Source organism: Pimephales promelas, chromosome 20 (genome assembly GCF_988280905.1).
Source record: "Pimephales promelas chromosome 20, fPimPro1.hap1.1, whole genome shotgun sequence".
Lineage (NCBI taxonomy): Eukaryota > Metazoa > Chordata > Actinopteri > Cypriniformes > Leuciscidae > Pimephales > Pimephales promelas.
Window position 1 is genome coordinate 13,021,900 of NC_142788.1, and position 26,855 is coordinate 13,048,754.

The window sequence follows — 26,855 nt, forward strand, 5'->3', positions numbered from 1 at the left end:
ATATATGGAGTGAAGATAATAAATATACGCCTAAACCACATATATGTTTAAGATTTTTTTTTTAATGAAAAGAGGCAAAGTGGTGTTTATAACAAATTTTGTTTTATTTTTGAAGTTGTAGCATATTTTGTTTTATTGTTGCCTAAAATATATATAAAAAGATAGATAATCTGGAGTAGCCATATTTTGTGACGCGATCAAGTACGCTCTGTTCCATTTGCAGAATACCCGGATAACCGGACTTGCGTCCTCTCATCCTCGGGAGTTCGTTCTCCTGAGTCTGAACTAGTCTGAACTACCAAGGACGCACGTCCGAACTTTGCGTACTTGGTATTAAGAAACGGCTAGTGTCTCGGTTGCGCATAAAATGTCTACATGCCTAAATGAGTGGCTACCACTGATTGGCTGATTAGATATTTGCGTTAACATGCAGTTTGACAGGTGTACCTAATAAAGTGGTCGTGAGCATTTAAAAAAATCTTAGTGGCCCCAAACTTTTGAACAGTAGCCTATGCATTCATACACACACACACAAACACACACACACATACACGATTTATATTATATAAATAGATACTGCAGGAAACTTTTGACTGTGGCATTTATGGAGGACACTAATTAAATAAATAAAAACAGTTAAGTTTTCAGGATTTATTTTTCAACCAGATTTATTCTCCCATAAATTGAACCCATAAGGTTTGCTTATTCAGGCCTTTGCTAGGGAACACAAAAAAGGAAAGTTATGTCGACTTAAGATGGTTTAAGAATCCAGAGTCCGCTTTTTAATTTCTGCACACATAAATAAATCTAAAGGTGATTATTATGAGGTGGAATATTACAAATAAATACATTAGTTCTTACATCACCTATAACAAATACTTCATTTTAGTGAAGCTTTTCACAACTATTCATTATTCATATTAAAAATCACCAGCAAATATGCGCACAAAAACTATATACAGCCAACAATTTTTTTTTCCAAGGAGACCAGAATAAACCTCATAAAATACAATATTCAAAGTAAAAACCTTTTGAATAGTATTAATTTAAAAGAACATAACATTAATAACATCAAAGCATACAAACATATTTTAAGAATGGCTTCTATAAAATAGTTTTCAAAAAGGGTGTTTTTTTACTCTGGTCAGAACCTGGATGGATCTGGGAAGAACAAGGACTGTAGACCTCTTCGCACACTTGTCAAATCTTCATCGTGCTACAAAGACAAGAACAATTTCATTCAGTCCTGAAGAAATTTATGTGAATTTAAGTATTAAAAATTAAAAACACTTGGGCTCTTTCTCACCATTTCTTTGAAGAAACGCTCCTGAACTGATTTCATGTTTTTCTTCATCAAAGACACCTGCAACAGAAGCAACCTTGGTTCAAAAAGTGTCTAATCTTGACAATCAATGCTTAAAAATGGATTTGTACTGTACATATTGTTGTTGTAACTACAATTATCAAACTATTCTGGACCCCAGAGATTCAGATCCTCACCTCCAAAGAGAAGATTTGTTCCTCATAGTCTAGACAATCATGTGCATCAGTCTGAACCGTACTTTTTAACCTCTGTAGTCTGAAACAACAAAATCTAGTCTTTTAATTTGCCCTTTTCAAAGTTCTAATGAAATCACAAGATTCTTGCCATTATAACACTACATAATAAACAAATAAGCAGCATTACATAAATCTTGCACCATTTTAGCTACGAATGGCTAGGAAATCCTGTTTGTTACTGCAACCCAGAACAACCAACAGATTGTTTCATAGGGCCCTATCTTGCACCCAGCGCAATTGACTTGTACACAGACGCATGCATCATTCGTATTTTGCACCCATCCAAAGCAGACTTTTCCCTCCACAAACTAGGGAATGAACTTGCGCTCCCTGGGCAGTTCAGCACAAAAAAGGAGGCGTGTTCCGGCGCAAACAATCCCAGGTGCTATTTTGCAGTTCCAGAAAACAATTGCACGTGCATTCAGATGCTATTTTAAGCACGCATGCTTGGCCATAATACAGTGTGAACAGCGCGCATACACTGTAGATGATTCTCTCTTCTACTCTCTTTTACTTTTTGCAAATGATACATTATTATAAGGAAAAATATGAAAACACGAGGGATATTGTTGTGTCCATGACGATGGGAAAAATAGGCATAACGCTTAAACATTTACCCAAATTATTATACGCATGTTTAACCGAAGCTAATTTGGGTGGGTTTGTCCCATCCCCAATGTCACTTCTCTTTCTTTTACGGCCCTGACGAGAACATCGATCGCCTCAGCTGTGAACCGATTCTGAAGTGCGCCTGGTAAATGCGCCGTTATAATAGTATTGCGCCATTGAACAAGTGCACCTCATTCATAATGCTCCAAAGGGAATATATGACATAGGTTTGTTTCCCTTTACGCCCAAACCACACCTATGAATAATGAAGCTACTTCAGACCAACCCCTTTTAGATTTGCGTCAAGCACAAGAGTCATTTATCCAGCCGGTTAAATAGCAACAAGCCCGAGATCCGCCCACAAAGTTACTTGCGCTTTGTGCTCGACATGTTTTAGATCGTTAAAATAGGGCCCCTGGTCATAAACAGGTATTGTGATTGCATTTACATTACAGCTAAGAAATCAATGGCATTCATCTCATGTTCATCCTGTTATATTCTCACCTCTTGGTTCCTTTCTCTTGGTATTTATGGAAGGCCAAGGTCTGCTTTTGCCAGTAAGTCTGCAATTAGTTTGATTAAATCAGAGGCTATTTACATTAAGTTAATTTTTTTTTTTAATTCTTATTACAAGGCACTTGGCAAGTCAGCACACTCACGGTCAGTTCTTCCTCCATGCTCCTCAAAGCCATGTCGTCTTGCTCCAGGTCTTCTATTTCGCCCAACAGGACTTGTTTTACTTTCTCCAGTCTCTGAGAACTATACAAGGAGAGCAGACAAAGACAGCAGAAGAGGTACATATCAAATCTGCTAGAAGGCAGAAAATCGGACCTCTTTTAAGTTGAGGGTCATGTCTGACCTGTACTGGTGTACTTGAACACTGACAGATGACATGTGTTGCTGTAAGGTCTTAAAAGACTGTCTGGTGTAAAGATCTGTTGTCCTGCAGCAATTCTGAGAAGTACACAAGAGAAGTTGCTGGAAAAGGCGAATAAACACTCATTGAATGCAGCACGTTTGAATCCTCAAATGGTCGTTTAGTACGGTGTCACGATTTCGAAATTAATTCACAATCTCGAACTTTGAATTAAAAAATGGAATCGTCGATGCCGCCTTTCCCCCCATGTCACGTCCGTTCGGCTTGCCAAGCGGAAAAAACACACGTGTTGAAGTGCTGCGAGTCTATGGTCAACCTCCTCTAAATTGGCTACAGCCATTCAAAATATAGCATGGCAACTGCAGATGCAGGAGACCCATCAACAGAACTTGAACCCCCTCCTCTTTCATTGAAGTCACAGGTGTGGAAATTTTTTAGATTTACAGTGAATAATGTTGAGTAATGTAAACGTTCGTGCTTAAAAAAAAGCCATAGTTTGCAGACACCCCAAGTCTCGCAGAAGTTTCCCGCATATCGAAAGGGGCTGCCTGATGCACGCAAATTAGTTAAAATCTCTCGGAATCTAGAGTGAGCGAGCAAGAGCAAGCGTGGAAGCCGAGACAGAAAAAACTGTGCCCCAAACCGTATTGCACACACGGCAGAGAGGGAGAGAGCGAGAGACCTTGCGTTTGTGCCTCATAAAGTGCATGTAAGACAAAGAGCATCCCGATTGGCCGATTGATAAAAATTGAGACTCGAATTAAATCATGACCTTAAAATCGAAAATGTAATCGAATCGAGAATTTGGAGAATTGTTTAGTGAGAAAAGTGAGATGAATAGCACCTTGAGCTTCCTCTTGATCTCTGAGCTGAATTGATGGCAGATAAAGCCCACCTCGTGAGCAGGCTGGGTCAGGTCGATGTCTCCCTCCACACTGTCACGCCTGCAACTGGACCTCGTACAAGATGACAGTGTCTCCACTTCCTCAACTGCAGGAAATACACACACACATTAGTCAAACTTCAGCACATTCAAAAGCAGTACAGTACAGCTGAGCTTCTGAACTATTCAGTTATTCATGAGATTTTTTGTTTTGAGGAAATGTATACTTTTATTTAGCAAGGATGCATTAAATTGATCAAAAGTGACAGTAAAGACATTACTGTAAAAAAAGATTTGTTGAAATAAATGCTGCTTTTGAACTTTCTATTCATCAAAGAATCCTGAAAAATGTATCAGTTTCCTCAAAATTAGTAATGATGTTGAAAATTCAGCGATTCATCATAATAAATAACATTTCGATATATATTACAATAGAAAACAGTTATTTTAAATTGTAAAAACTTTTAATAATATTGACCATTTTTTACTGTATTTTTCAGGGATGCAAACACAAGTATGGTCAAAAAAGAGAGAGAGGTAATCGAAGCCCTCGCCCCGCGGAAAATATCCAGAAACTTACATTGCCACCAAACCCTGCCATCCCCGGCCCAACCCTAAGCACATATATGTGTAAGCCTTTTAATAATTTTTCACACACACAAAAAAAAAAGTTTTATAAAAAGACAAACCTCACATATTTCAGCCTTTAAATATTTTTTTCACAAAAAAAAGTTGTTATACAACGAAAACCTCCTATATTTCAGCCTTTAAAATCATTTTTATAAAAATAATGAGTCAAAAAAAATTACTTGACATTTACATTAATGCACATTAGCTAACTTTATTATTAAAAGTAAAATTCGCCAGATTTTCCTGTAGCGTCTGTCGTTGCTAAGCATCCATGCACTCCACTCTACATAACACGACGACAAAGAAGTTTTAGTAGCTAATAGATTTTCACCATCGAAAAAACGCTTGCTGTAGGTCTGCTACAAGATTTATTTATGGAGAAGAGAAAAACACCGGTAGCGTTTGGGCGCACCCCCATCCTTCATGTTCACTGAGCTTTCAATGGGTTCTTGTCACATGAAATGCGATGCGCTTGAGGCATTCTGAAAAGTTTTCATCTCGCTGCGCCTGGAAAAAAATCGCTTCAATTATGAGAGCACTTGCCGCGCACCTACATTTGAAATAGTAAACTTGAGAGTGCAAAAGACATAAATAGAAATATCTTGTGATATTTCTATTTACTTGTTTGGTGGAGGCAATCCAGAATTATTGTTGGTGAAATTATAATCAGACACACCCACAGAAATCTCTTCGGATCTGCACGATTCACACAAGTCACCGAAACTGACGTGAAAAAAGCGGGAGGTGCTGAAAAGCGCGCTGTTTGCATCCCTGATTTTTGATCAATTAAATACAGCCTTGGTGAGCTCTCTCTCTCTCTCATTACTGGAGATTGTTGTTTCCTTGGCCCTTTTATTCAGGCCTCTTTGGTAACTTTTCTTTCTTCTTCCATTGTCTGCGACTATGTCCTCATCCTCTTCCTCTGAGCTGCTCTGATCCTTCACCAGCAATTTAGTATTGGGGCCTGAGGGACAGAAACACAAAGTCATTCACTGAATCAAACAAATCAAGGCGATTTTTCCCAGCAGAATCACCGGTAACAGTGCCTGATGAGTCAGGATAGGGATTAATATGTGTCTATGAAACTTAATGAAAAGAACATTCAGTTAAACTGACCGCAAAACCCAAATATTCAGTAATGTGCTATGTGTTATATTAGAGACTACATCACATCAAAACAATAAACCACATCTTTAACAAGGGTTGCTTAATTTTTATCCTCGCTGTGTCATGCTGGGTATCTCTGCCCACAGTTAAATCTCATTGGTCCAAAATCTCACTTTACATGGCTGTATATTAAAGATGCAATAGATCATCTGGGATGATCAACTTTTGCCTACATTGAAGGCATATGATCCCCACCCTCCCTGTAAATCTTCATTAACATAAACACGCACCAGTCGAACTATCGGTCACTTTCACTTCTCTCCAAAGGCATGTTGACAAACACCACGCGTAACACATTCGTCTCATTCGGTCTGGCTGAGTATCAAAAGTGAAGTGAATGGAAAGATGGCGAGGGCGGCCATCAGCTATGTTTTGAATGGCTGGTATTTTCATAAAGGGAGAAAATACTCAAGGCCGGACACTTGTTGCATAATGCCTAGTTAGGACGACACATAATTCTTATTAAAAGGTGATAAATACCCTTACTAGGAGTCCAGTGTTTATCAGTAGGCATGAACAGCTTTCTGGGCTTCATTTTTTGTGCTATCTGAGAGGGAGAAGGTGCCTTATTCTCTTTGTCCTCCTCACTGTCCTCATCTCCCTCTGAGAAATCAGCAGACTGGCATGGGATGAGATGCTTGTGGTGGATGGAGGACGGACCTGATTGGCAATTGACAAAAAGAATACATAAGATGCTTATTTTTGTAAACTAATAAATTACATAAAACCAAATTCACCTGACTTAAATTCTGGTCTCTCAGCCTTACTTCCTTGCTTGCTTGCTGGTGTTTTCTGTAAATCGTACAAGAATAAAGTAGTAATGTACTACTGTAGAAATGTAGAAATGTACTACTATCCAAAGTGCAATTGTGCTTGGAAATAAACTGTCAATCCTTTACCTCTAACTCAGTGCACATCATGGCAAAGTTGCTCACAGATTGGGTCATTGTCATAGAAATGACAGACCCCCTTCCAAAAGATGCTGGGCTGGTTCTGTTCATGTCACCCATGTGCTCCTCCTGGAGGTCAGGAGAGATGATTGGGGAGGACAGGGTGCATTTCTCTTTGATGACGAGGGGCTGAGTTGAAGTCAGTAATGAGTGGACCGGACTCAGCTCAACCTGCAGGAGTGGGACAGAGGTGAACTGGCATTACATCAGTGGCTTTCAATCCTGATCCTAGAGACCCACCACTCTGCACATTTTTAATGTCTCCCTTATTGGACACACCTGATTCAGATCATCAGCTCATTAGGAGAGAGAGCCATGAACTGAGCTGAGTGTGTCAGATAAGAGAGACATACAAAATGTGCAGAGCGGTGGGTCCCCAGGACCAGGATTGAAAATGTGATGTGTGATGGCACAGTGGATAAGACACATGCCTTTGGTGTGAGAGACCCAGGTTCAAATCCACTGTGAGACACCAATGTGTCCCTGAGCAAGACACTTAACCCCATATATTGCTATATATGTCAGATGCGTGCGACCTCTGACATATATAGCAATTGTAAATCGCTTTGGATAAAATTGTCAGCTAATATAAATAAATAAAATGAAAACAACACCATTACTTTAAAGGGTTAGTTCACCCAAAAATGTCGTCCCAAGCCCGTTCATCTACAGAACAGTTTCAGATATTTTAGATTTAGTCTGAGAGTTTTCTGTCCCTCCATTAAAAATGTATGTACGCTGGTATACTGTCCTTGTCAAGAAAGGAAATAAAGACATCATCAAAGTAGTCCATGTGACATTAGTGTGTTAGTTAAAATGTTTGAAGCATCGAAAATTCATTTTGGTCCAAAAATAACAAAAACTTTATACTTTATTCAGCATTGTATTCTCTGTTGTTTCTGTTGTCAATCTGTGTTCAGTGACGCTGCTGACGCGTATCTGGTACGTACGTGTTTTTTGTGAGGGGACATGTCTGCATAGGAAATTACACCCATAGGTAAAACATCATCCCCGGGCTTTATGAACTTGCACTTCAAGCTTTCACCAACAACGCTAATGTGACGCATGGATCACAGTCTATCACACTGTGTCGCTTGGACCCGTCCTGCTCTACTTCTGATAGGCTTGTAACTGGTATGAAATACCTGCTGTTATGAAAATCAATTACATAGATACTGTATGAATAAAACAGTATTATATAACATAATTACATAATCACAGTGGATAACTGTATTAACACAATAAACTAAATTGTGTGCGCATGCCTTTCAAACCATAAATCTGTTTTCAGATTTTAAAAGAATCATTGTGACATTTAAATATATATATATATATATATATATATATATATATACAGTATATATGAAGAGTTCAGATGCAAAAGCCTCTAAGTGCCATTTGAAATTTTCTTCTAAAATGATCATTTTTATCAAGCTTGTATATTTAAGTTTAGTAATTTCACTTAAATGACAATTAATAGGTAATCTTCATTGCCATTTAAGTGAAATTACTGAACTTAAATATACAAGCTTCATAAAAATGACCATTCTAGAAGAAAATTTCAAATGGCACTTAGAGGCTTTTGCATCTGAACTCTTCATATATAGCGGTAAATGCAGAGGTGTCTCGTCCGTCAGCTGTTCTGATATTTACTACTGTAATGAACATGAACTTAACTTTTAATAAGCAGGGAAAATTTCCAACTTTAAACAAATAACCATTTAATGTTTAGGACATTTACATTGTAAGAATGTTTAAGGGGACTTCACATGCGGACTCGTTAGGTAATGTTCTCTTATTAAAATCAGAAGATTTCCTATTTATTCAATAGAATGTGAGGGAATATTAGGAAATATTATAGGATACCTATATGGCCAGTAGAAAAAAAAATATTAGTATTGAACAATGCTTCAGTGTCATCAAATAATTTTAATTAGCTAATTTGCTGCTCGAGGAACTTTTCTTATTATTATCAATTATATATAATATGTTGTATTGTCATGTATGTATTTATCATTTTGTTGAAAAGTTTTAATATTTTTCGGAACCTTTCATAATTTTCTTTACATAGAAATATTTTGCAACATTTTAAATGTCTTTACTCTCATTTGGAACCAGTTAAAAGTATTTGCAAGAAGAAATATTAAATATTTTTTCAGCTTTTCTTTTTTAGTGTGGTCCAAATACTTTTTGGGACATCTGTATGATCAGATCTACGAATAAAATGAGACTTAAAGGCTATATTAAAGGTTAGAGGAACCAACGAGTCAATGTTTAAAAAAATAAAGTAGGAACTAGATTTTCTTTACTGAGCACTGTGCTCACAATATTGTACAGATTATTACCATCGTATATCAGTTAATAGCAAAGCTATTATTGGTCATCTAGGAGTATTGGAACTTACCAATAACAGAAACTAATACGTTGATATCCGTCCAGACTAGTGTTACGTGATATAACTTAGTGGCAGTGGCGGTTCTACTTTGAATTACACCCAGGGCGAGACCCCCTTCGAGCGCCCCCGGAAAAAAAAAAAAAAAAAAAAAAAACTTTGCATATTATAGGCTACTGTAAAAACTCATAATTAAAGTTGATTTTAGTTGATCATTATGAAAAGTATTAGATAATATGGTATATCACATACACAGAATCGTGTTCAAGCCTAATACAAAGTGAAATCAATTCACCGAGTTAATAACATTAAAGATTTGTTTTAAAGGAGTGTCTTTCATTTTACCTACTAAACTTAAAAAAAAGGTTAACACACAAAAAAGGGTTTTATATAAAGTTAAACCTCATATTTCAGCATTTAAATCATCTCTATAAAAAGAATGAGTCAATAAAGATACATTCCTGACATTTCTACCCTAACATTTGTATTGCACAGTAGCTTATCTTTTATTATTAATAGTAAAATTCGTACCGATTTTCGCATGGCTGTCATTGCTATAGAACCATGCACTCATTACACTGCGCTCTACACAACGACAAAGGAGTTTTAGTAGCGAATGTATTTCCACCACAGAAAAACGCTTGCTGTTGCTCTGCTAAAAGATTTATTTACGGTGAAGAGAAAAAACACCAGAGTGTTTGGGTGCACGTGCACTCCCATACTAAAAAGTTTATGAGCGCGCTTCCCGTGAGCGCATAATGAGCGCGCTTACCGTGCGCCTATTTGAAACGTATGATTTGAAATAACGACCTCGAGCGCGCAAAAGACGCGATACGTGAACTAATCAGGAGATCCCCTTGACATCGCTTCTGCGCACGGCACCTTCTCAGCAAGCAGGGCGCCATTGCCAATAATTGAATCGAAATAAAAAATAGAAAAACTTCGCGGCACAGAGTATATTTTTTTTAACTGCTCGTGCCGCCCCCCACGTGACATGAAGAAATGCCCCCCCGGGCGACTGCCCGGTTCGCCCGTGCCTAGAACCGCTACTGCTTAGTGGCTTCTCATCGAGAGACAAAGAGATATTTGCATTCCTGATTCACGTTTTTGTTCCATAGGTGCTTGTGTGGGAAATGCGAGGCATTGTTCACAGCTGAGGAAAGTCAGTGCTGCAGGGAGGTGGATGCAATCTTAGTGGAAATGGGCCTTAGTGGAAATGTCACCCGCCAGGTTCTTGCTTCGGCATGCCATGTTGAACTCCATCATATCGCTGAGATGATAATCCTCCGATCTGAAGTGAATGCTACACATGACCGTGTTTTTCGAAGCCAATGCCATGTTTTTCTCATCACCTGCACAAACCGCACCCGGGCACGATAGATAGCACTGTGGACCTGATAACCTGTGGACTCGATGTCTTGACAGGCCTCCACAAACACAATTTACCATGACGATGATAAATTAAAATACAAAAACTACCGAAAACGACCGCTCTTACCAAATACCAATCTACTCTGCACTGAGCTAAGGCTCCCTTTCGTGACGTAAACTGACGCGATGTTGAAAAAAAAAATGCTCATTTTTTTATGAGCAGTCAAAGAAACACTCACTTTATCTACCTTATGTCGTTTTAAAACATTTTAAATCCTGCTTTAACTTTTCATATGGTATTTTCATACAAGGTTATATATTAATTTAGATTTTTTTACCAGTAATATGCTTTTTAAGACCTTTAATACTGTCCATAAGTAGTTGATTTAAGAATGTTATTTGGAAACCTGCCCTATGGTTGCTTCCTGTTTACCTGAGCCGTAGGTCGATTCTTCTTGCAGCCTCTGGAGCTTGTGGAAACAGGTGTAATGGAGAAAGGAGGTTTCACAGCACCTTTTTTCCCTAGTGTTTTACAGCGAGAGGGGGCCTGGATTTCTTTGAGAGGACTGAGTGGCTCTAGTGGAGAAGAGTCAGCATCGATTGGAGAGATAGACAGAGAACGGAGAGGTGTAGTATTGGATCTCACGTTGGTTATTTTTTCGGCTGCTATAGAGAAAAATAAAATGCAAATTACACAGCGTTTACAAAAGATTGTACTAGGATGTCCATTTATTAAATTTAGTGTGATTCAGTATCAATAATTAACACAATTATTTTGATTAATAGCCATTCAACTACACAAACTCATTTAAAGCAATTTAATTCTTACATCTCATCCTCTCAATGGAGGGAGGCGAGGCAAATGTGGAAGATAATCTTGCAGCCCAAGATTCTTTCTGTCTTCTGGCGGACCTCTGAGCAGATGAGGTCTTCTTCACCGTGAGATCCTCTGGATCGGACAACTTCTTGCCTTTATCAATCCTCAGATCTGGCTGAGTCTTCACAATGGCTTTTTCTGCCTTTTTCAGCACATTCGTCTCACTTTGTTGTCTGGCTACTTCTACAGATGTTTTTTCTCTCTTTTGTTCCCGTCCTGCAGCTTGAGGTGGGACAGTCTGCTGAGACGTTACTGGTCGGACAACTGCCTTTTTCTATTTGGAACAAAACAACTTTCATCAGGACTGTTATCATTAGTCTTTGAAAGTCTTCAATGAAGGCAATAACACTAATGAAGATCCGCTTGAACTAACTTTGCTAATAGAGAAAAATCACATGCCTTAGATGGTGGTGCTTTTTCACTCTCTGATAGGCTGGACTGGTCGTCTGAGTCAGACGGCTCTCTGTAGGTTTTGGTCAAGGCTGCAGCTCTTTGAGGTCGTCCTGTGGCTTTCTTATTTTTGATGCTTGGCTGCTGTTTATCCTCCTGCTCGGCCACTTTCTTCTGCCTCTTCTGTTATTCACCCAATCCGAAAGAAAAGGGAATGATTAATATCAACAACTTTAAAAACACAAAATACTACTCATTCATAAAAGTGTAACAAACTTTTGTACAGGAGGGAAATATAATTGAGAACAGAACTGCTCTTCTGAAGTAAAAGTTCATTTTATATGCAGACCCACACTGATATTCAGACTAAACTGAGCAGCAGCAAAAATGCTTAATTCAGAAATGAGTCCTGCTTATGAAATTACAACTATGAGCACAAAATCACCCATATTTACCAATAAACACCACCTATGAAGCAATTTTACATGGGAATTCTTACTTATTTTACATGCAGAAAGGTTAACCAATCAAAATAGAGGTCATCTTATCCGTAAAATAGTAAAGGTCACATACTTTTTCCCCCTTTGTTGGTGCAAATATTACAAAAGTAAAAAATAGCTGTAATATGGCTCCTTTAAGACCTAATTTGTGAAATTTTTGGCCTTGTTCTTACCCGCTTTGGCTTGATTTGTTCTTTCACTGGCTTTGGCGAAGGTGTAAATGGCGATTTAACTGAAATAAAATAAAACTGTAAGAGATTATCTGGTGCAGGAGGATGTAAAAGAGGGAGGGAAAGTAGTTATCAATAAATTGCATGTAGTCCTTAATTAAATAGATGCCACCCATCTTTAATGTAATGAAGATGGTGAACAAGTGTTAAAAAGTACTGCTAGAGATGTAAAGCTGGGTACACATTGCACGATTTTGCTGTTCTTACTCTACACGACTGTCTGAGGTACCATTTAGTTGCTGCTGTGTGCACATAACTACAGGAAGGATCAGCGTCAGGGGGTCACACATTACACAACATTTCAATAGGAATAATCGCAGACAACTCTGTCTAGTCTACAAACTACGTTTCACCTGGAAATAATGTAAAATCACACGCGAGACAGGAATTCTTCTTTTTAAAATGATGTACGCAAGAAGCTTGTGATTTGCAGCGAAAAAAAAAAAATGCAGTATATGAATGAGAGAATGCCTGCTTGCAGTTCTGTTGCAGGCCCACCTGAACCTTCCCTTGCCCTGTATCAATCTCTCTCATTAGCTAATTAATTTCCTGTCAAGACATAATTCACATCGCACAACTTTCAGTCACAGACAAGTCTAGATTTTAAGCATGCTTTATGGGTATCGACGCTTCTATCAGATCGTATCTTTAATCATACACAATACGAGATAGTCACTTATACCGATTTGCCACAGATTTCGGGTTTCTGCCAGTGATATCCACAAAACTGTCACCAAGTGAAAATTGGGGGCGACATCTTGCAGTGTATACCCGGCATAAGGCATCTCTTCTCAAAAATATAGCGATGGGTGTAACATACATGCAGAGTCAGCTGATGGAAAGGTGGGTTTAACTGGTTGCCGGCTGTAGTCTGCCACTTTGGGTTTGGGTTTCCTGTTGGCAGATTTTAACCAGCTAACCTCTGTCATATTGTCTGTGTCCGTATCACTGAACAGGTGTTTATTCACATTTGTCGCAGCAACCTAGGGGTGTAATAAACATACAAGTATTAAATGTGGACTTTTGATTGGGATATATCAAATCAAGTGGCCATCCTCAAATAATTTAAGAAATGGGAAACCTTTGGGAGCTTCCTAGCAGACTTGGAAAAAGCTGGAGAATTACTTAGTGCACTAAAAGAAAAAAGAACAAAAACTTTGTAAATATGCAATAAAATACATAATATAATAAGAAGAAGTCACATGCCCACAAATATGCAGGGTTTCTTTGGAGAAATTTTAACTGTCCACATAACTACTAAACTCTGCAGTTAGGTTCACCAGTTAAACACTAGAGGGGGCTATTTTTTATAAATTAACAGAATTACCTGCTTTCCACTCGGGATGAATCAGAGGATTTCTTTCTCTGAAGAGGACAAAATTAAGAACTTATGACAATTATTATCATACTCTTAAATACTACACATTTTATGATATTTATTTTGTTTAGCTATGGATGTCCTCACCACACTAATTGTTGGTGTGTCCTCTGTAAATGCATAAATATCCCTGAAGAGACCAAACAATAAATGTATTTATTTTTAACAGTCGTTTTCGAAAGAACTGTCTCTAATTAAAAGGAGGGAAGTCATTAAAATGCAATACTCATGCTTCTGGGTTGGTCTCTTGGATTTAAGCAAACTTGAACTCTTGGCAGCAGTTTTCTCCTGTAACATATGATGAGTGAAAATAAAAATGTACATTGATTAGATAGCATCATAATTATACAACTGAATCTATCAACTTGCATTACAAATGTCTTTCTAAATGACTTACAGTGGATGATGGATGGCTACTCTTTTTGAACAGATATCTGAAAGTGAAGGAAACACTATGATTGCATGCTAGAAAAGAGGAAAAGCTGAGGCGTAATCGAATGGTCCGTCTGTGTCACCTGTTTGTAGATGCAAACTGGGCGCCAGGGTCAGGGGACGCTGCTTTGGCACTTATTTTATAATGACTCGAAATCATCTTCACCATACTGTCTGTTCCACAAGTCACCTTCAGAACATCAACAACAAAGGCTAAGTTTAATATAATAAATCTTCTGTTAAAAGTTTTCTCTGTTGCATTAGGCTATGAATTAATAATGTCTTTTCATTTACAGTAGCATGAACTACGAGTAGTCGAGTAACTCAAGTATTGTTGTGATAAGAAGAGTTTGCCTAGAACAAATCAACTCCAAGTAATAGTAACACTTGCCTTAGCATAAACTAATAACAATACACCTTTATAACATAAAGACATCTATTTAAACTAAAAGAGTCTCACATTCTCAAGGTCTGATGCATCGCCCTTAACTTTGCTACTCTTCCCTCTCTGTTGTGTAGGTCTAGCAGGCATGGACCTCACTGATTTCTCCACTTTCTCTTTCTCTTGACTTGCAGTTCTGGGCTCCAGTGAGGAGCCTCTCTGGGTTGCATGGCCATCTGTACCCTGCTGCTTCTTCAGCACTTCCTCCAATCTCTGAGTGAGCTGGGTTTGCAGCTGATTATGGGTCAGGGTTTTCGATGCACACTGTGCCGGGGACAGGCGCCGAGGTGGGGGATGAGAACTACCATCTGGAGATGATTACACAGAATGCAAGATTACTAAGAGTGTAACGGTACACAGTCACGGTTCATACCTCAGTGCAGACTTCACGGTTTGGAACGAGTTCGGTATAATGGAGAAAAGAAAATGCAGAAAGCAATTTTTTTTTATTATGCATGTCTCAGGCTGTACCACCCAGTGTATAACTACATTTAAGTAATTCATGAAATTAACATTACTATTGGAGCATTCTCTCTCTCTCTCTCTCTCTCTCTCTCTCTCTCTCTCTTCTGTGTGTGTGTGGGGGCTGGATTAAAGGGAAATAAATGTCTTAAACCTTGTATTAAATACATTTTATTAATAAAGTAAAGGCATAAAAGCAGTTTAGTGCATTAAAAATATTTTTATATTAGTTTATACATTAAATTAATAAAAAGACAAAAATACCTTGAGATATGAGATATGAATGACTGTAAATTATTATATTTTATTATGAGAATTAGACCGCCTAGTGATAAGAGACATGAAACTAGCACAGTTATGTTGGAAAGTGGTTCAAACTGTCAATTATAGTATAGAGGTCATAATACAAAAAAATCCTTGACTGCAGGATGCCAAGTTGCCTAACTGAGTAGGCAAGAGTGCCATGTAATGTAGTTTAATATATTTGCTGATACAACATACTTTACAAAATAATCACCTTAACAGTCACTCTCTCCTATCTGTTCACTCACCTGATACAGAGCATTTTTTAGATCTATCTTTTTCCAGCAGTGATCCAGATACAGAGATTCTCATTTTGCTGGAGTTCCAGAGACCCGGTGAACTGAATTGTTATAAGTAACAGATTGACATGCATTAGATAAGAGTCCTCTTTACAATGAATGTAATGTTATTCTACTACCCAGTTAAACAGTTGAGAACTTTAACCGAAATGCCATTAGAAATGCACTCACATTGAGCTACCCTTTACCACAGGTTGGGAGTCTGGGACTATGCTGTTATCTTTCCGAAAAAGAAATAAAATAAGGTTAATAACATTAAAATATGTTAACAATAGCACTGTAATAGCATGCTTAGTTCATTAAATACCAAAAGTGTTCTCTTCATATTCTGTGTCAGCATGCACCATCTCTACTACTTTGTCAACTGGAATATTCTGCAGAAAGCATATTTTTATAGGGTTAGAGGAGAAAAAAGGAGTAAAAAAACAGAAAACACAAAATGAACAATTAATAAAATAACGTATGAAACCTTAAGAAACCGTATGAAATCTTAAAACCAAACAAATATAAATAAAATTCAGAGCACCTTGCGGTACTTTTTTCCTTTAGCCTTAATGCTCTGGATTTTCTGTTGGTCCTCATTCTGGGCAGCAGGGGTTGACTAATAAGACACACACACAAGATTCACTGATATTACAAAAACACGTACAGTATATGCCTTTGTTAGTTTAATTGTGTTTCATAAACTCTTTTCTCCATTTGTTAGTCTGCATTAGTATAAACTGCCCTGCTGAAAAATCCAGCATAAATCAGCATGAAGTTCATGTTGTCCAGGCTGGTTTGTGCTAGTTAGAGCTGGAGTATCTCAATCCCAACTGAGCTGGTGTAGCTGGTCCACTGGCACTCCTGCTTCCCACTCTGGGGGCCAGCAAGCCATCAACCCATGCTGGATTTATCAGCAGGGTTGCAGAACATTTGAAGTATCTGAAACTGTCTAAAAAGGTTATACCTGTGCTTGAATTGCATGGGCCTTCTTTTGGTCGTTCTCACAGTGAAAAAAAGATGTTTTGGACATCATGAGGTCTCTAATCTCAATTTCCTTTTTCCTCTCTGAAGAGCTCATCATCTGAAGAGCTGGTTTCACCATTGGCTTCATCACTAGAAAAAAAGGTCCAAGCCAGTTGCAAAACTTCATATTGCTTTTTTAAATTGCATAATCTACAGGTGGCTGTGTTACAGTAATTTCATCATAAGAGATGATCTTTATTGTGTGTGGTAATCAACAACATTCCATAACTTTACTTGTTTTCAACCAGGATCTAAAATTAATACTGGCCAAGCGCCAATAATATATGTGTCAGGAGTCGTGCAGGATGCAGAAGACAAGGACAAAATGGGGATTTTTCATCTTAAAAATTAAAATGTTGGATAACTCTTATTTTAAAAAAATATACCATTGTAAACAGTAGGATGTTTATTGGCTATGTTCACTGGTTAATATAATTTTTTTTCACTCCTTTTGTTTTTTAATTAATATTAAGACATTATGAATGATAATAGCTAAAGTTAATTTCATCTACACCCTAAATTAAGCTAAGCTTAGTGATTCATTGTCAGCCCCAGTGCCACCAGATTTTTTTTTTTTTTTTTTGTAGAACTCAATGTGAGTTCTCATTTGAGGTGATGTTGCTCATTTGAGTCTGGAGCCCTGTGAACTTAAAATACAACAGCATATCGTAATATCTGTACTTTAAGTCTCTTTATTATTTAAAGAATTTGTCTGTTTTACAGTTATTTTGGGGGAAATTGTAATAATTGCATTGCAAGCTGATTTAAGGTGTGCCCCTAAATTTTCTGCTTGTGCTCCTAAAATTTCAGTCAGGGACAACAGCGCTCCTAGTAAAAAAAGTTAGTCTGGAGCCCTAAAATACTATGCAGTGTTATTTTACATTTGATTACTTTATTTGTGGTCTATATTTTGGTGTTATTGGCAAAAACAGTTGCATGGCTGGTAAAAAAATATTTATTCACAGGGAAATCTTCTGAAGTCACAGGCCATTTGGCAGGTGTGGCAAAACGTTAGATTTAGGCCCTGTTTTCAACCGAAAGCATTCCTTTAAACATGGTAAGATGTGTAAAACAGAACATTGAGTACTTACACTCTTACTGTGGACATCTAAGAAGCCGGGAAAAGATTTTCTTACAGATAAATTCATAAACTGCTTAGTGACCTACCTAAAGACACACAACTGGAGGAACAGCTTCCCTGTGGACGACCCGTGGATACCTTCATCTGTAGAGGCGTTACCATCTGAGAAAAAGAGATTTGTGCTCTTAGCTCTGGAGAACAAGAGACCTCTGACCACTATGATTCCATTAACGTGCACAGAGAGATGTAACATAATATACTTTTATTAAAAATTCTCATTAGTATTTTAAGAAAATACTAATTTTACCTGGTTAAAAACAGCTTTGTTTTTAGCACGCCGTTATAGTGCATATGGAAAAAACTTTTTTTCACGATTTGGAAAGATTAATATAAAGGTTAATAAAACTTTACACTTACTTCTGGAGGTATAAATAGTTGCTACCGATTCGTTTTTCAGGAGAAGCTTCTTAGCAAAACCAGCTCATACTTGTTTATAAAGCAGTCGCGCAAACATGAACTCATCGACTTTGTTTGTGGGGAATATTCCCTTCAAAAACAAAACTCAGCCACTCTTAAATCCGAACCGTCTTCAGCGGTTCGGATTTAGGAACATCAAAAGACTGCTGTGTTCATTATTACACCCAAGAACAAAACACCACAATCACACTGGATAGATTTAATCATTATATGATGGTTGTGTACAGGCACTGCCAACACACATTTCAGTACAATCAACTTGTAATAGTGCATGTACCATTATATGACCCCTTTAAAGAGCTTCAAGGGACAAAATACAAACTTGTAACTTTAACGGGGTAAATGAGGACAAAAGTTCACCAAAGTTAATTATACAGGTCATCTAATTTAATAACTAGCTTGGAATTAGGGATGTGAGGGTGAGGATATTTTCCCACCGGTTAATCGACGTGTGACAACCTTCAAGACGTGCAAGTGGTCACTTCCGGCACATGCAGACTGAAGCGCCCGTGCCGTCAGATCAGATTAAACCTTTTGAAAAAACGGGCGCTGGTGTCTTATTTTGGCTTATCTTAGAATGCTTTAAATTACACTTTTTCTCATTCATTTCTATGGGTGCCCATTTTTGACCCAAATACATGATTAAGGATTTTTTTTTCACCCACTTAACATTGTAGAATTGAGTTAAAATAAATGTGTGTGTTCAAAAGCCAAACTTAGGAAAAGTAGTCAAGTCTTGTACCACTCAGATCAAGGGAAGTATTTTTTTTAAATAAATCAAAACTATTTTGCCCACATTTGTCCAGAATACGGTTTTAGGGTTAAACTAAATAATGAAAACAAAACTAGGCTTTTTTTATAGGCCCATTTTCTTTTCTTTTACTTTATACATTTTTTTTATATGGGGCCATTTAACCATTTAACCAAAAAATCCTTACGCCACCTTCGCACTGGCAGTTGAAATCAGCTCCGTAATATGCAATACACCCCCAACGGACATCGTACTACACAGTGAAAAACGTTGGACGCGGGTAGAACAAAAATGGCGGAGAGATAAGAAAGGTTAAAATTTATTTTATTTAAGTTTTGTGTCAGGTTTGTTTATCAGTACAATAGCAACGCTCAACTTCCGCTGGAATTGTCGATAGGAACCGTCCGTAGCTTTTCGCATGAGTTAAATTTTTTTAACACATCCGGATGACCAACGGACATGATTTTCTTGGCACAGCCCTCGGTCGGACCCGTTTCGGACCCAATAGCATGCGTTCTGCGAATCTCCATAGGAAATGAATGACTTCCGGTCATTTTGGAGCCGTATCGGAGTAATGTAATAGGCTTCTCAATGTAATAATAATACTAACTCTAATAATCATAATTGTTTAAACTTTATTTTTTAACGAATAATCACAATTTTTCTTGCATATTTTAATTTGACAGTAAAACTTAATAAAACAATAAACAGTAAAAGTGTAGTGCAGCACTTCGCTTGACAAAAACTTAATGTCATATGATTAAAAGATCAATGATATTAATGTTTTATGCCTTATTTGATTGCCAGAAAAAATGTAATGCACAACACAGAATTTCTGAAAAAACTTTTTTAAAGAATTGATTCTTAAATAATTGACAATTAAAGTTTAATTAAACCATTAAAATGGAATACAGAATACTTCTAATTCAATTCAAAGCTCTCACGAAACATCATTATGCTATATAAAAGCTCTACGGGCATCCTAAAATGGAAACTTCAAATGTTTATTTTGTGAGCATCTTGTCTTACCTGTTGGGGGACATTGCTTGTATCTGGTGTTAGATGTGTGAGAGACTGGCAGGGAATGCCATGCCTCACTGATGATGTTGCTCTTCCCTCTACACGCACAGAGGGGGACACTTGACTTTCAGGAACAAAAACCTGTGTCAGAGTTAAATTATTGTTAAAAAAGGATAAAAGCCCACAACTCACAACAGAAAGCCAACTTTTTTTTGTCACAATGTCACAATTAACCTTAGGAAAAGGATGTATAAAAACATCTTTTAATATTGACTCACCTGTGAACTTTCCTGTGAACTTTTGATGTGAACAATTGTTTTCACAATAGAGGGCTTTCTAACAGACATCTGACAATAAAGCAAAAGGGGAAACATGAAGGTTGATATGCTGTGTGATAGTTGCATTAAAGAAGTCATTACACATTTAATAGAAGTGTTTCATTCCCCTTAGCAGATTTAATCAGATGTTAAGCTCAAAGGCTTATCAAGTAAATGATGCGATCCTAATAACCACATAAAAACACAAATTTAATCAATGCATTAATCAATCAAACATAGTGGTGCACGATATATCGGCCGCCGATATAATATCGGCCGATTTGGTCAATTTTTTACACATCGGTATCGTTCCGATGTCAAAATAGGGCCGATGTGAACAGGCCGATGATCATCTGTGTATTTGACGTGCGTGTAGGTGTGAGTGTGGGGGCGGGGATGTTTGTTTTTGCACGCGTATTAAAAGCGCAAGTGCGTTTAAACATCAAGCCACGAAGACTAGAATTGGTGAGCTGTTTTCTGCCAGCCTTCCTAATGTGTATTTTTGTCCCGCCAAAGCCATATTTGACCGGTAAGTGATGTAGATGAGTGACTGCTGCGCTTGTTTAACTGAGGGAACAAGAGAGAGTGAAAGCACCGGTCGCGCGCCGTCTTCAAAATGTCTTGCGCTTGTTTAACTGAGGGAACAAGAAAGAGTGAAAGCACCGGTCACGCGCGCCGTCTTCAAAATGTCTTGCTCTCTCTCTCTCTCTCTCTCCCTCCCTCCCGCATGTTTATGAATTGAGTTGACTGAATATCTTTGAGAATACGCGATGGTTAAAGGTCGGAAGACCGAAGTTTTTTTCTTCTGAACTACTGGTCGTGAATTGTGAAACCACACTTTCAATAAACCAAAAAAATCTATCTGTTGATGAAATGTTTTCTGTGTCGACTGTCGAGACCATAGACTGTAAAAATAGGTCGAGACAAATCTCGTGCGATGTTCTAAACTGCCTGGATAATCACAACGTGTGCCGTGGTTCCGTTAATGACACGTCCGATTCGCGAACTAATGACTCCTTTGAACCGATTCACTTTAATGAATGGTTAAAACAACTGATCTGTCCAACACTGAGCTCAAGAGACATAAATCGGAAACACTTTACAGTAAGGTTCCATTTATTAAAGTGTACATTAAATGTACACTTTAATAAATGGAACCTTATTGTAAAGTGTAAGGTTAATAGATTAATAGAATGTTAACAAATTTTGTTAACATTCTATTAATATTAGTTTCTATGCAGATTTACTCCATGACAAAACTACCCCAGTCATTCTAGAATGATTCATTCTTTCCAAATAGAGCAATTCAAGTAATCTGTTGAAATTGTTTTTATATCACAATATATATCGCAGAAAAATAAAATATCACAATGTCATTTTTTTACCAATATCGTGCAGCCCTAATCCTCGCTATGTGTTTTCTATACAGGGATATCGACATCGGTAAATATCGGTATCGGCCATAACAGCAATGTTAATATCGGTTATCGGTATCGGCCACAAATTTTCACATCGGTGCATCACTAATCAAACACCATGTCAATCCATTAATTTAGTTTTGGACTAATCATTCTGCTGTAAAACTTTAAAAAAAACAACACTGTGTATAAGATAAGATCAATGAATATCTCGACTATGACTATGTATCTAACAATTGATATTGGGGTTTGCACTTTGCACTGAATTCACTAAAAAAAATATTCAGATTAGATCAGATTCTTGACATTTATATATCTTAAAAGTTGTACTTTCATGTACAGGCATGTCCATCAGTGATCTTTTAAAGTAACCTCACCCTGTTTTTAGCCTGACCATAAACATTCTCAGTGGCTCGCAGGATGTCTAGAGAAGAGCTGAATTTGATGCAGACTCTGGAGCCCTCTAAGCTGTCGATGTTGACAGGCTCAGTCAGAACCAGATGGAGAGTCTTTCTGCCGCTCTCCTCTGTGAAGTCAAATATAGACAGATGTGTTGTTCATATACAGCTTAGAATACTTAGAAAGATTGATATGGATCCAGAACTTTTGTTTTTGTGGGACTTGAGATCATTTGCAGAAGTTGCAGAAAAATGTTGATTGTACTACCTTCTACTGTGTAACTGTGGACCTCATTGTCAGCAATACACAGAGTGTTCCACTGGCCATCCTGACAGTATGGAGATACAAAAAAACAATAACTGTCAAATATGATTAAATGCAAGCACACAGAGGTGCATTTCAGACAGTGCACGAACACCAAATTGATTCATTTTTCGCATCTCTTTCCACTTGAACTGACACACACACATAAAATACCCGTCTCGGCAAGTATTCGCGTAAACGCAGTCGGTTGTGTCTTAAGTGATAGGTCTTAAAGTTACAGCAGCCTATACATAACTGCTGCTGTCTGTGTCACCTAATGCGAATCAAACAACAAAACACAGCTTTAACAAAGATCAATCCACATTTAATTTACGCAGTGAATACTATAGTGTTATTTTACATTCAGCCTAATTATTACATTTCTGTACCTGAAGGCTACAGTTAGACTTTACTTTATTTGTAACATTATTATGTTGCATTTATCTATGCATGTAATGAATGTATTTGTTCTTATTTTAAAATTTAAACCCTGACTTTTGTCTGATCCGTTGCACCACTAATAAAGAGACATCCACTCCTGCACTGCATGTTCATGCATTTGGGGGGCGAAGCAATGTAGGAAGCTCGGTGTTTGTTTGGGTTAATTTCAAATATCAAGAGAATTTCTCAGAAATCACTTACTACGTACTATAATTATTTTCCAAGGTCAAATGTAATATTGAGAGACTGGAGTCATTACCTGAGCATCCTTATCAGTCACACAGAAGTAAAAAGAGATGCTTTGACTTCCAAGGTTAAAGTCAATCCAGAACGCTTCAAGATTCCTATCCTCTGGCATGAGCAGCTGTAAACATTATAATACAGAAATTTACATGTATGCATTTCCATAGTCATTCCTATTGACTTTGTGCCTTATTAAATATGAAAACGAACCTCATGTTTGTCTAAAAATGCCTGCAGGCAAGGGTATGAGTACACACTGTGAGAAGATAAACCAAGACATGTTACACAATCTGTAAAAAAGTGAAAGCTGTCAAAAGACACTAAGTGAGTACCTTCTCCCATCTCCTTGCATGCCATTCACCATATTTAGAAACTTCCTGCAGTCCTGTCACAAAGAGAAATACAAAAAACATGCTAAAAAAATTCTATCCAATCAAAAAATAAATAAATAAATAAATAAAATACATTTTTTGTTAATGTCAGGCCATATTTACAGTCTCAAACTCAGAATCCTTCAGCTTCTTGAATGCAGAGGAGACAAAAGACATAGTAAACCAGGAGTCAGCTAATTCATTCCTCTGAGCTGGTGTAGTCATTCTGCAGAGGGCCTCCATTAAAGACACCTGCAGGTCATAATCTAAACAGCAGCAGAAATGTGGCTAAATCAGTCGTAGTATGAGTGCTTTTGAATTAGGATTCTTTAATTGCACTTTCTAAACTAATCTGCCAGTATTCACTACAATGGATTTTAACACTAACCTCCACCTCTTAGTATTCGACTGGCCACGTCATTCCTGATTAAAAACAGAACAGACTAAAGATTTAAAATACAAGCATACTTGTACTCAGGGACTTTCCTGAATAAATGTGTCCACAGGAGCAAAATGGAAACATTTATATGTATGGTTAAGAACTCAAGAATCCTTCAAGAAACAGGAGAGTGATAATGCATGATCATCCAACATACATCATACACGAGCCCTCTTGAGATGACAAGATCGTCTTCTTCTTTTTCAGCTCCATGGGAATCTTTGCCAGAATAGCGTTGAGTTTCCTTGCTGCCTGTCATGAAGAGTAAATAATAATCCTTCATACATTCCCTCTTGTAATTCAGTCTTCTAAGTCTGGGTAAACACAGCTCAAGTAACAGGTCATGTCACATGTCATGACTGGAGGTGTTGAATGAGTTTTTGTCAATTGGTTGAAACAATTAATTCCATGCATATCAGTGGTGACTGAAGCTAAGCTGTATTGAATATCTTACCTCTTTCTGGATCATGATGTTTATTTGGGGATCGGAGGCCAGTTTGCCAATGTGACTAAGCAGAGCTTCTGTAACTTCACATGTACCTGAGAAAATGCACATATTTAAATAAATGCACTGTTCAACCTACTTTTTGTTTTTGTCTTTTTTCCCCCTCCAAAATACTGAAAATCTGGAACAAAACACTCACCTTCTTTACAACTTTCATGAACAACCTACAGAGGTCAAAAAAAAAAAAAAAAAAAAAAATCACAGATCAGACTAATGTATTGCAGTGTGCGTGTTTATAAATTGTGCCACACACATCCTCAAAAGGTCAAAAGGTAGTTAGTAAACATTCAGTCAACTCCACTGACCAGTTCGTAAGATATAGCCAAAATAAATAATTATTTAAATGCATTACGACACTGGACATGTGTGCAAGGTATTTTCGAATATGATTAAGCTCAATCGGAACGACTGAGGTGTTTGCATGAAGGCTGTCCAATTGAGCTCAATCTGATTACTAACAGAATATGTGGGTGCATGTAAATGTAACTATTTAAATGCACATCCCAAAAATGTGCAGTTACGAACCATCAGTGCATCAAAGAAGTCCTCAGCCAGCTTTATCAATGTCTCATTTCTTGATGACCCTGCCTCCACCCACAGCTTTCTGGCCTTCTCGAACCACTGGACCATGTAAACATATACATTTTAAACCATGAATATAATATTCTCTTTCACCAAAACAGACATACAGAGAGAACAGAAACATTGATTATACACTTATCTTTTTAACAAATCCCTGGGCGACTATTACAGATATTCCACCACCTCCTGGAAACACCAGCATCTCACCATATTTGTGTAAAATGGTGAGCACCAGACAACCATGGTCCACATTTCCAAGATCCATTTCCTGCAAGAAGACACAATAGAGTGCATTAGTGCCGGCCACTTTTTTAGTGGTGTTGGTTCCAGAAGTATTTGTCCCCTATTCATTTTCCCCATAGGGATTCAGAAAAAAAGCCTTTGTTAAAGGGTTATAAGGGATGAAACAAATCAGGTATCAGGTATGAATCTAATTACACATTTTTAATACAGGCAAAAAAGTTTTTGAAATTCTGACAAAAATACCACGGTCAATTTGCAAGCAAAGATGGAGTTGGTGATGACGAAAAATGTCACTTCGCATTATGTAAATATTTCACGCAAAAGGAGAGTCTGTGGATATCTCACATGAAATTTGCAAACATTGCACAAGAGTTATGTCAGTGAAGGAGTCTCAAACCACAATCAATTACTCCCTGAAATTGAAAGCAAAAACTGCCTGAGCTTTTGCCATCTGACTCTGTTCAGCGCATTCATTCTCTGACATGACAAGACATGATCTACTTCAGTGCTGATAAAGGTATTATCAAATCTTAACTTATTTGCATAACATTTATCTTGTCTATAGGAACATTAATGATAGTGAAAAAACTAGAAGAATCCATATTCATTTATTTTATTGCAAATGCATTATTTAACACATAACTTACCCTGTTGAACAGCTTATCCAGCTTGGTCATGAATTGTCTGGAACATTTCAAAGAGGTTTCCTCCTTGCTTTCATTTTGCAGAAATGTTTCTAGGGCCTGAAAATTATTGTGTTTTAAAGCCTCATCCACCAGTTTCTCCACCTAAGTAATAAATTATAACGTGAACTTTGTGGTATTGTGCAAAAACTGAATACATAGAGTCACGTATAATTACAGGAGACAAAGGCATTACAGAGTTCATTTTCCAAGAAATAAGCGTGAAGTAAACAGCTCTTTTGTTTATTTCTCACCTGATGGTCCTGAAAAGGTGCCATGATGCACAGACGATGACCTGTTTTAAATGTTGAAGATATTAAATATGATCTCAGACGTACACAATTCAAAGAAAATACAATTCCAGGAAAGATGAGAACCTCTAAATGTCAGTCTTTCTAATTCTCGAATTTATATTAACAACAAAAGTTAATAAACTGCGTAACGTTACTTTGGCTGTGTTTAGTTTAGGATGCGAGGTTAATCAAATTATGTTGTAACGTTACTGTATAGGCGGCGAATGTATGTGGCAAAAAATAAATAAATAAACAACACACATAGCCTACATAAAAGTAAAGATTAAAGCTGTAACGTTAGGTGATAATATTTGTCTATGTGATGGAGTAGGCTAAATCGTTGCTAGTTTAGCCTGTTGGCGAAGTGCTCAGATTAACTTTACGTTAACGTTAATTTAACGTTTACTTACCTCAGATTATGACTGACGCTTCAACGGACTTCAGGAGGAACTTTCAAATCTTTCAACAAATAACGTTAATGTGAAGTTAACGCTGATCGTTAAAGACGAAAATGCTCTCTCAAAATCGT

The 26,855-nt window shown here is 37.4% G+C and overlaps 1 protein-coding gene across 1 annotated transcript; it reads right to left on the reverse strand.

The window, feature by feature from the left end:
- Positions 1 to 636: 636 nt before the first annotated feature.
- On the reverse strand, positions 637 to 26,324 carry sycp2 (synaptonemal complex protein 2). The gene is made up of 45 exons (XM_039651877.2): positions 26,288 to 26,324; positions 25,998 to 26,138; positions 25,247 to 25,375; positions 25,051 to 25,155; positions 24,665 to 24,689; positions 24,475 to 24,560; positions 24,178 to 24,272; positions 23,970 to 24,004; positions 23,705 to 23,847; positions 23,543 to 23,595; positions 23,421 to 23,466; positions 23,227 to 23,331; positions 22,491 to 22,551; positions 22,202 to 22,350; positions 20,368 to 20,436; positions 20,099 to 20,230; positions 17,928 to 18,003; positions 16,702 to 16,850; positions 16,279 to 16,353; positions 16,060 to 16,126; positions 15,924 to 15,972; positions 15,702 to 15,793; positions 14,707 to 14,996; positions 14,330 to 14,436; positions 14,212 to 14,248; positions 14,041 to 14,102; positions 13,902 to 13,944; positions 13,764 to 13,801; positions 13,518 to 13,569; positions 13,257 to 13,419; positions 12,380 to 12,438; positions 11,716 to 11,889; positions 11,269 to 11,590; positions 10,873 to 11,105; positions 6,626 to 6,847; positions 6,464 to 6,518; positions 6,207 to 6,386; positions 5,386 to 5,523; positions 3,891 to 4,036; positions 3,029 to 3,123; positions 2,829 to 2,928; positions 2,674 to 2,732; positions 1,501 to 1,579; positions 1,307 to 1,363; positions 637 to 1,216 (listed from the first exon to the last, which is right to left on the reverse strand). Exons 1-45 carry the CDS (start codon positions 26,309 to 26,311, stop codon positions 1,145 to 1,147), a joined length of 4,689 nt encoding a protein of 1,562 aa, XP_039507811.2. The 5' UTR covers positions 26,312 to 26,324; the 3' UTR covers positions 637 to 1,144.
- Between the last annotated feature and the right edge of the window lie 531 nt (positions 26,325 to 26,855).

Coding starts and splice junctions, on each gene's coding strand:
- sycp2 (XM_039651877.2), bottom strand. CDS start 26,311: ATGGCACCTTTTCAGGACCATCAG. Junction 25,376..25,997: donor TGGATAAGCTGTTCAACAGG/GTAAGTTATGTG, acceptor GTCTTCTTGCAG/GAAATGGATCTTGGAAATGT. Junction 11,591..11,715: donor AAAAAGCACCACCATCTAAG/GCATGTGATTTT, acceptor TGTTCCAAATAG/AAAAAGGCAGTTGTCCGACC.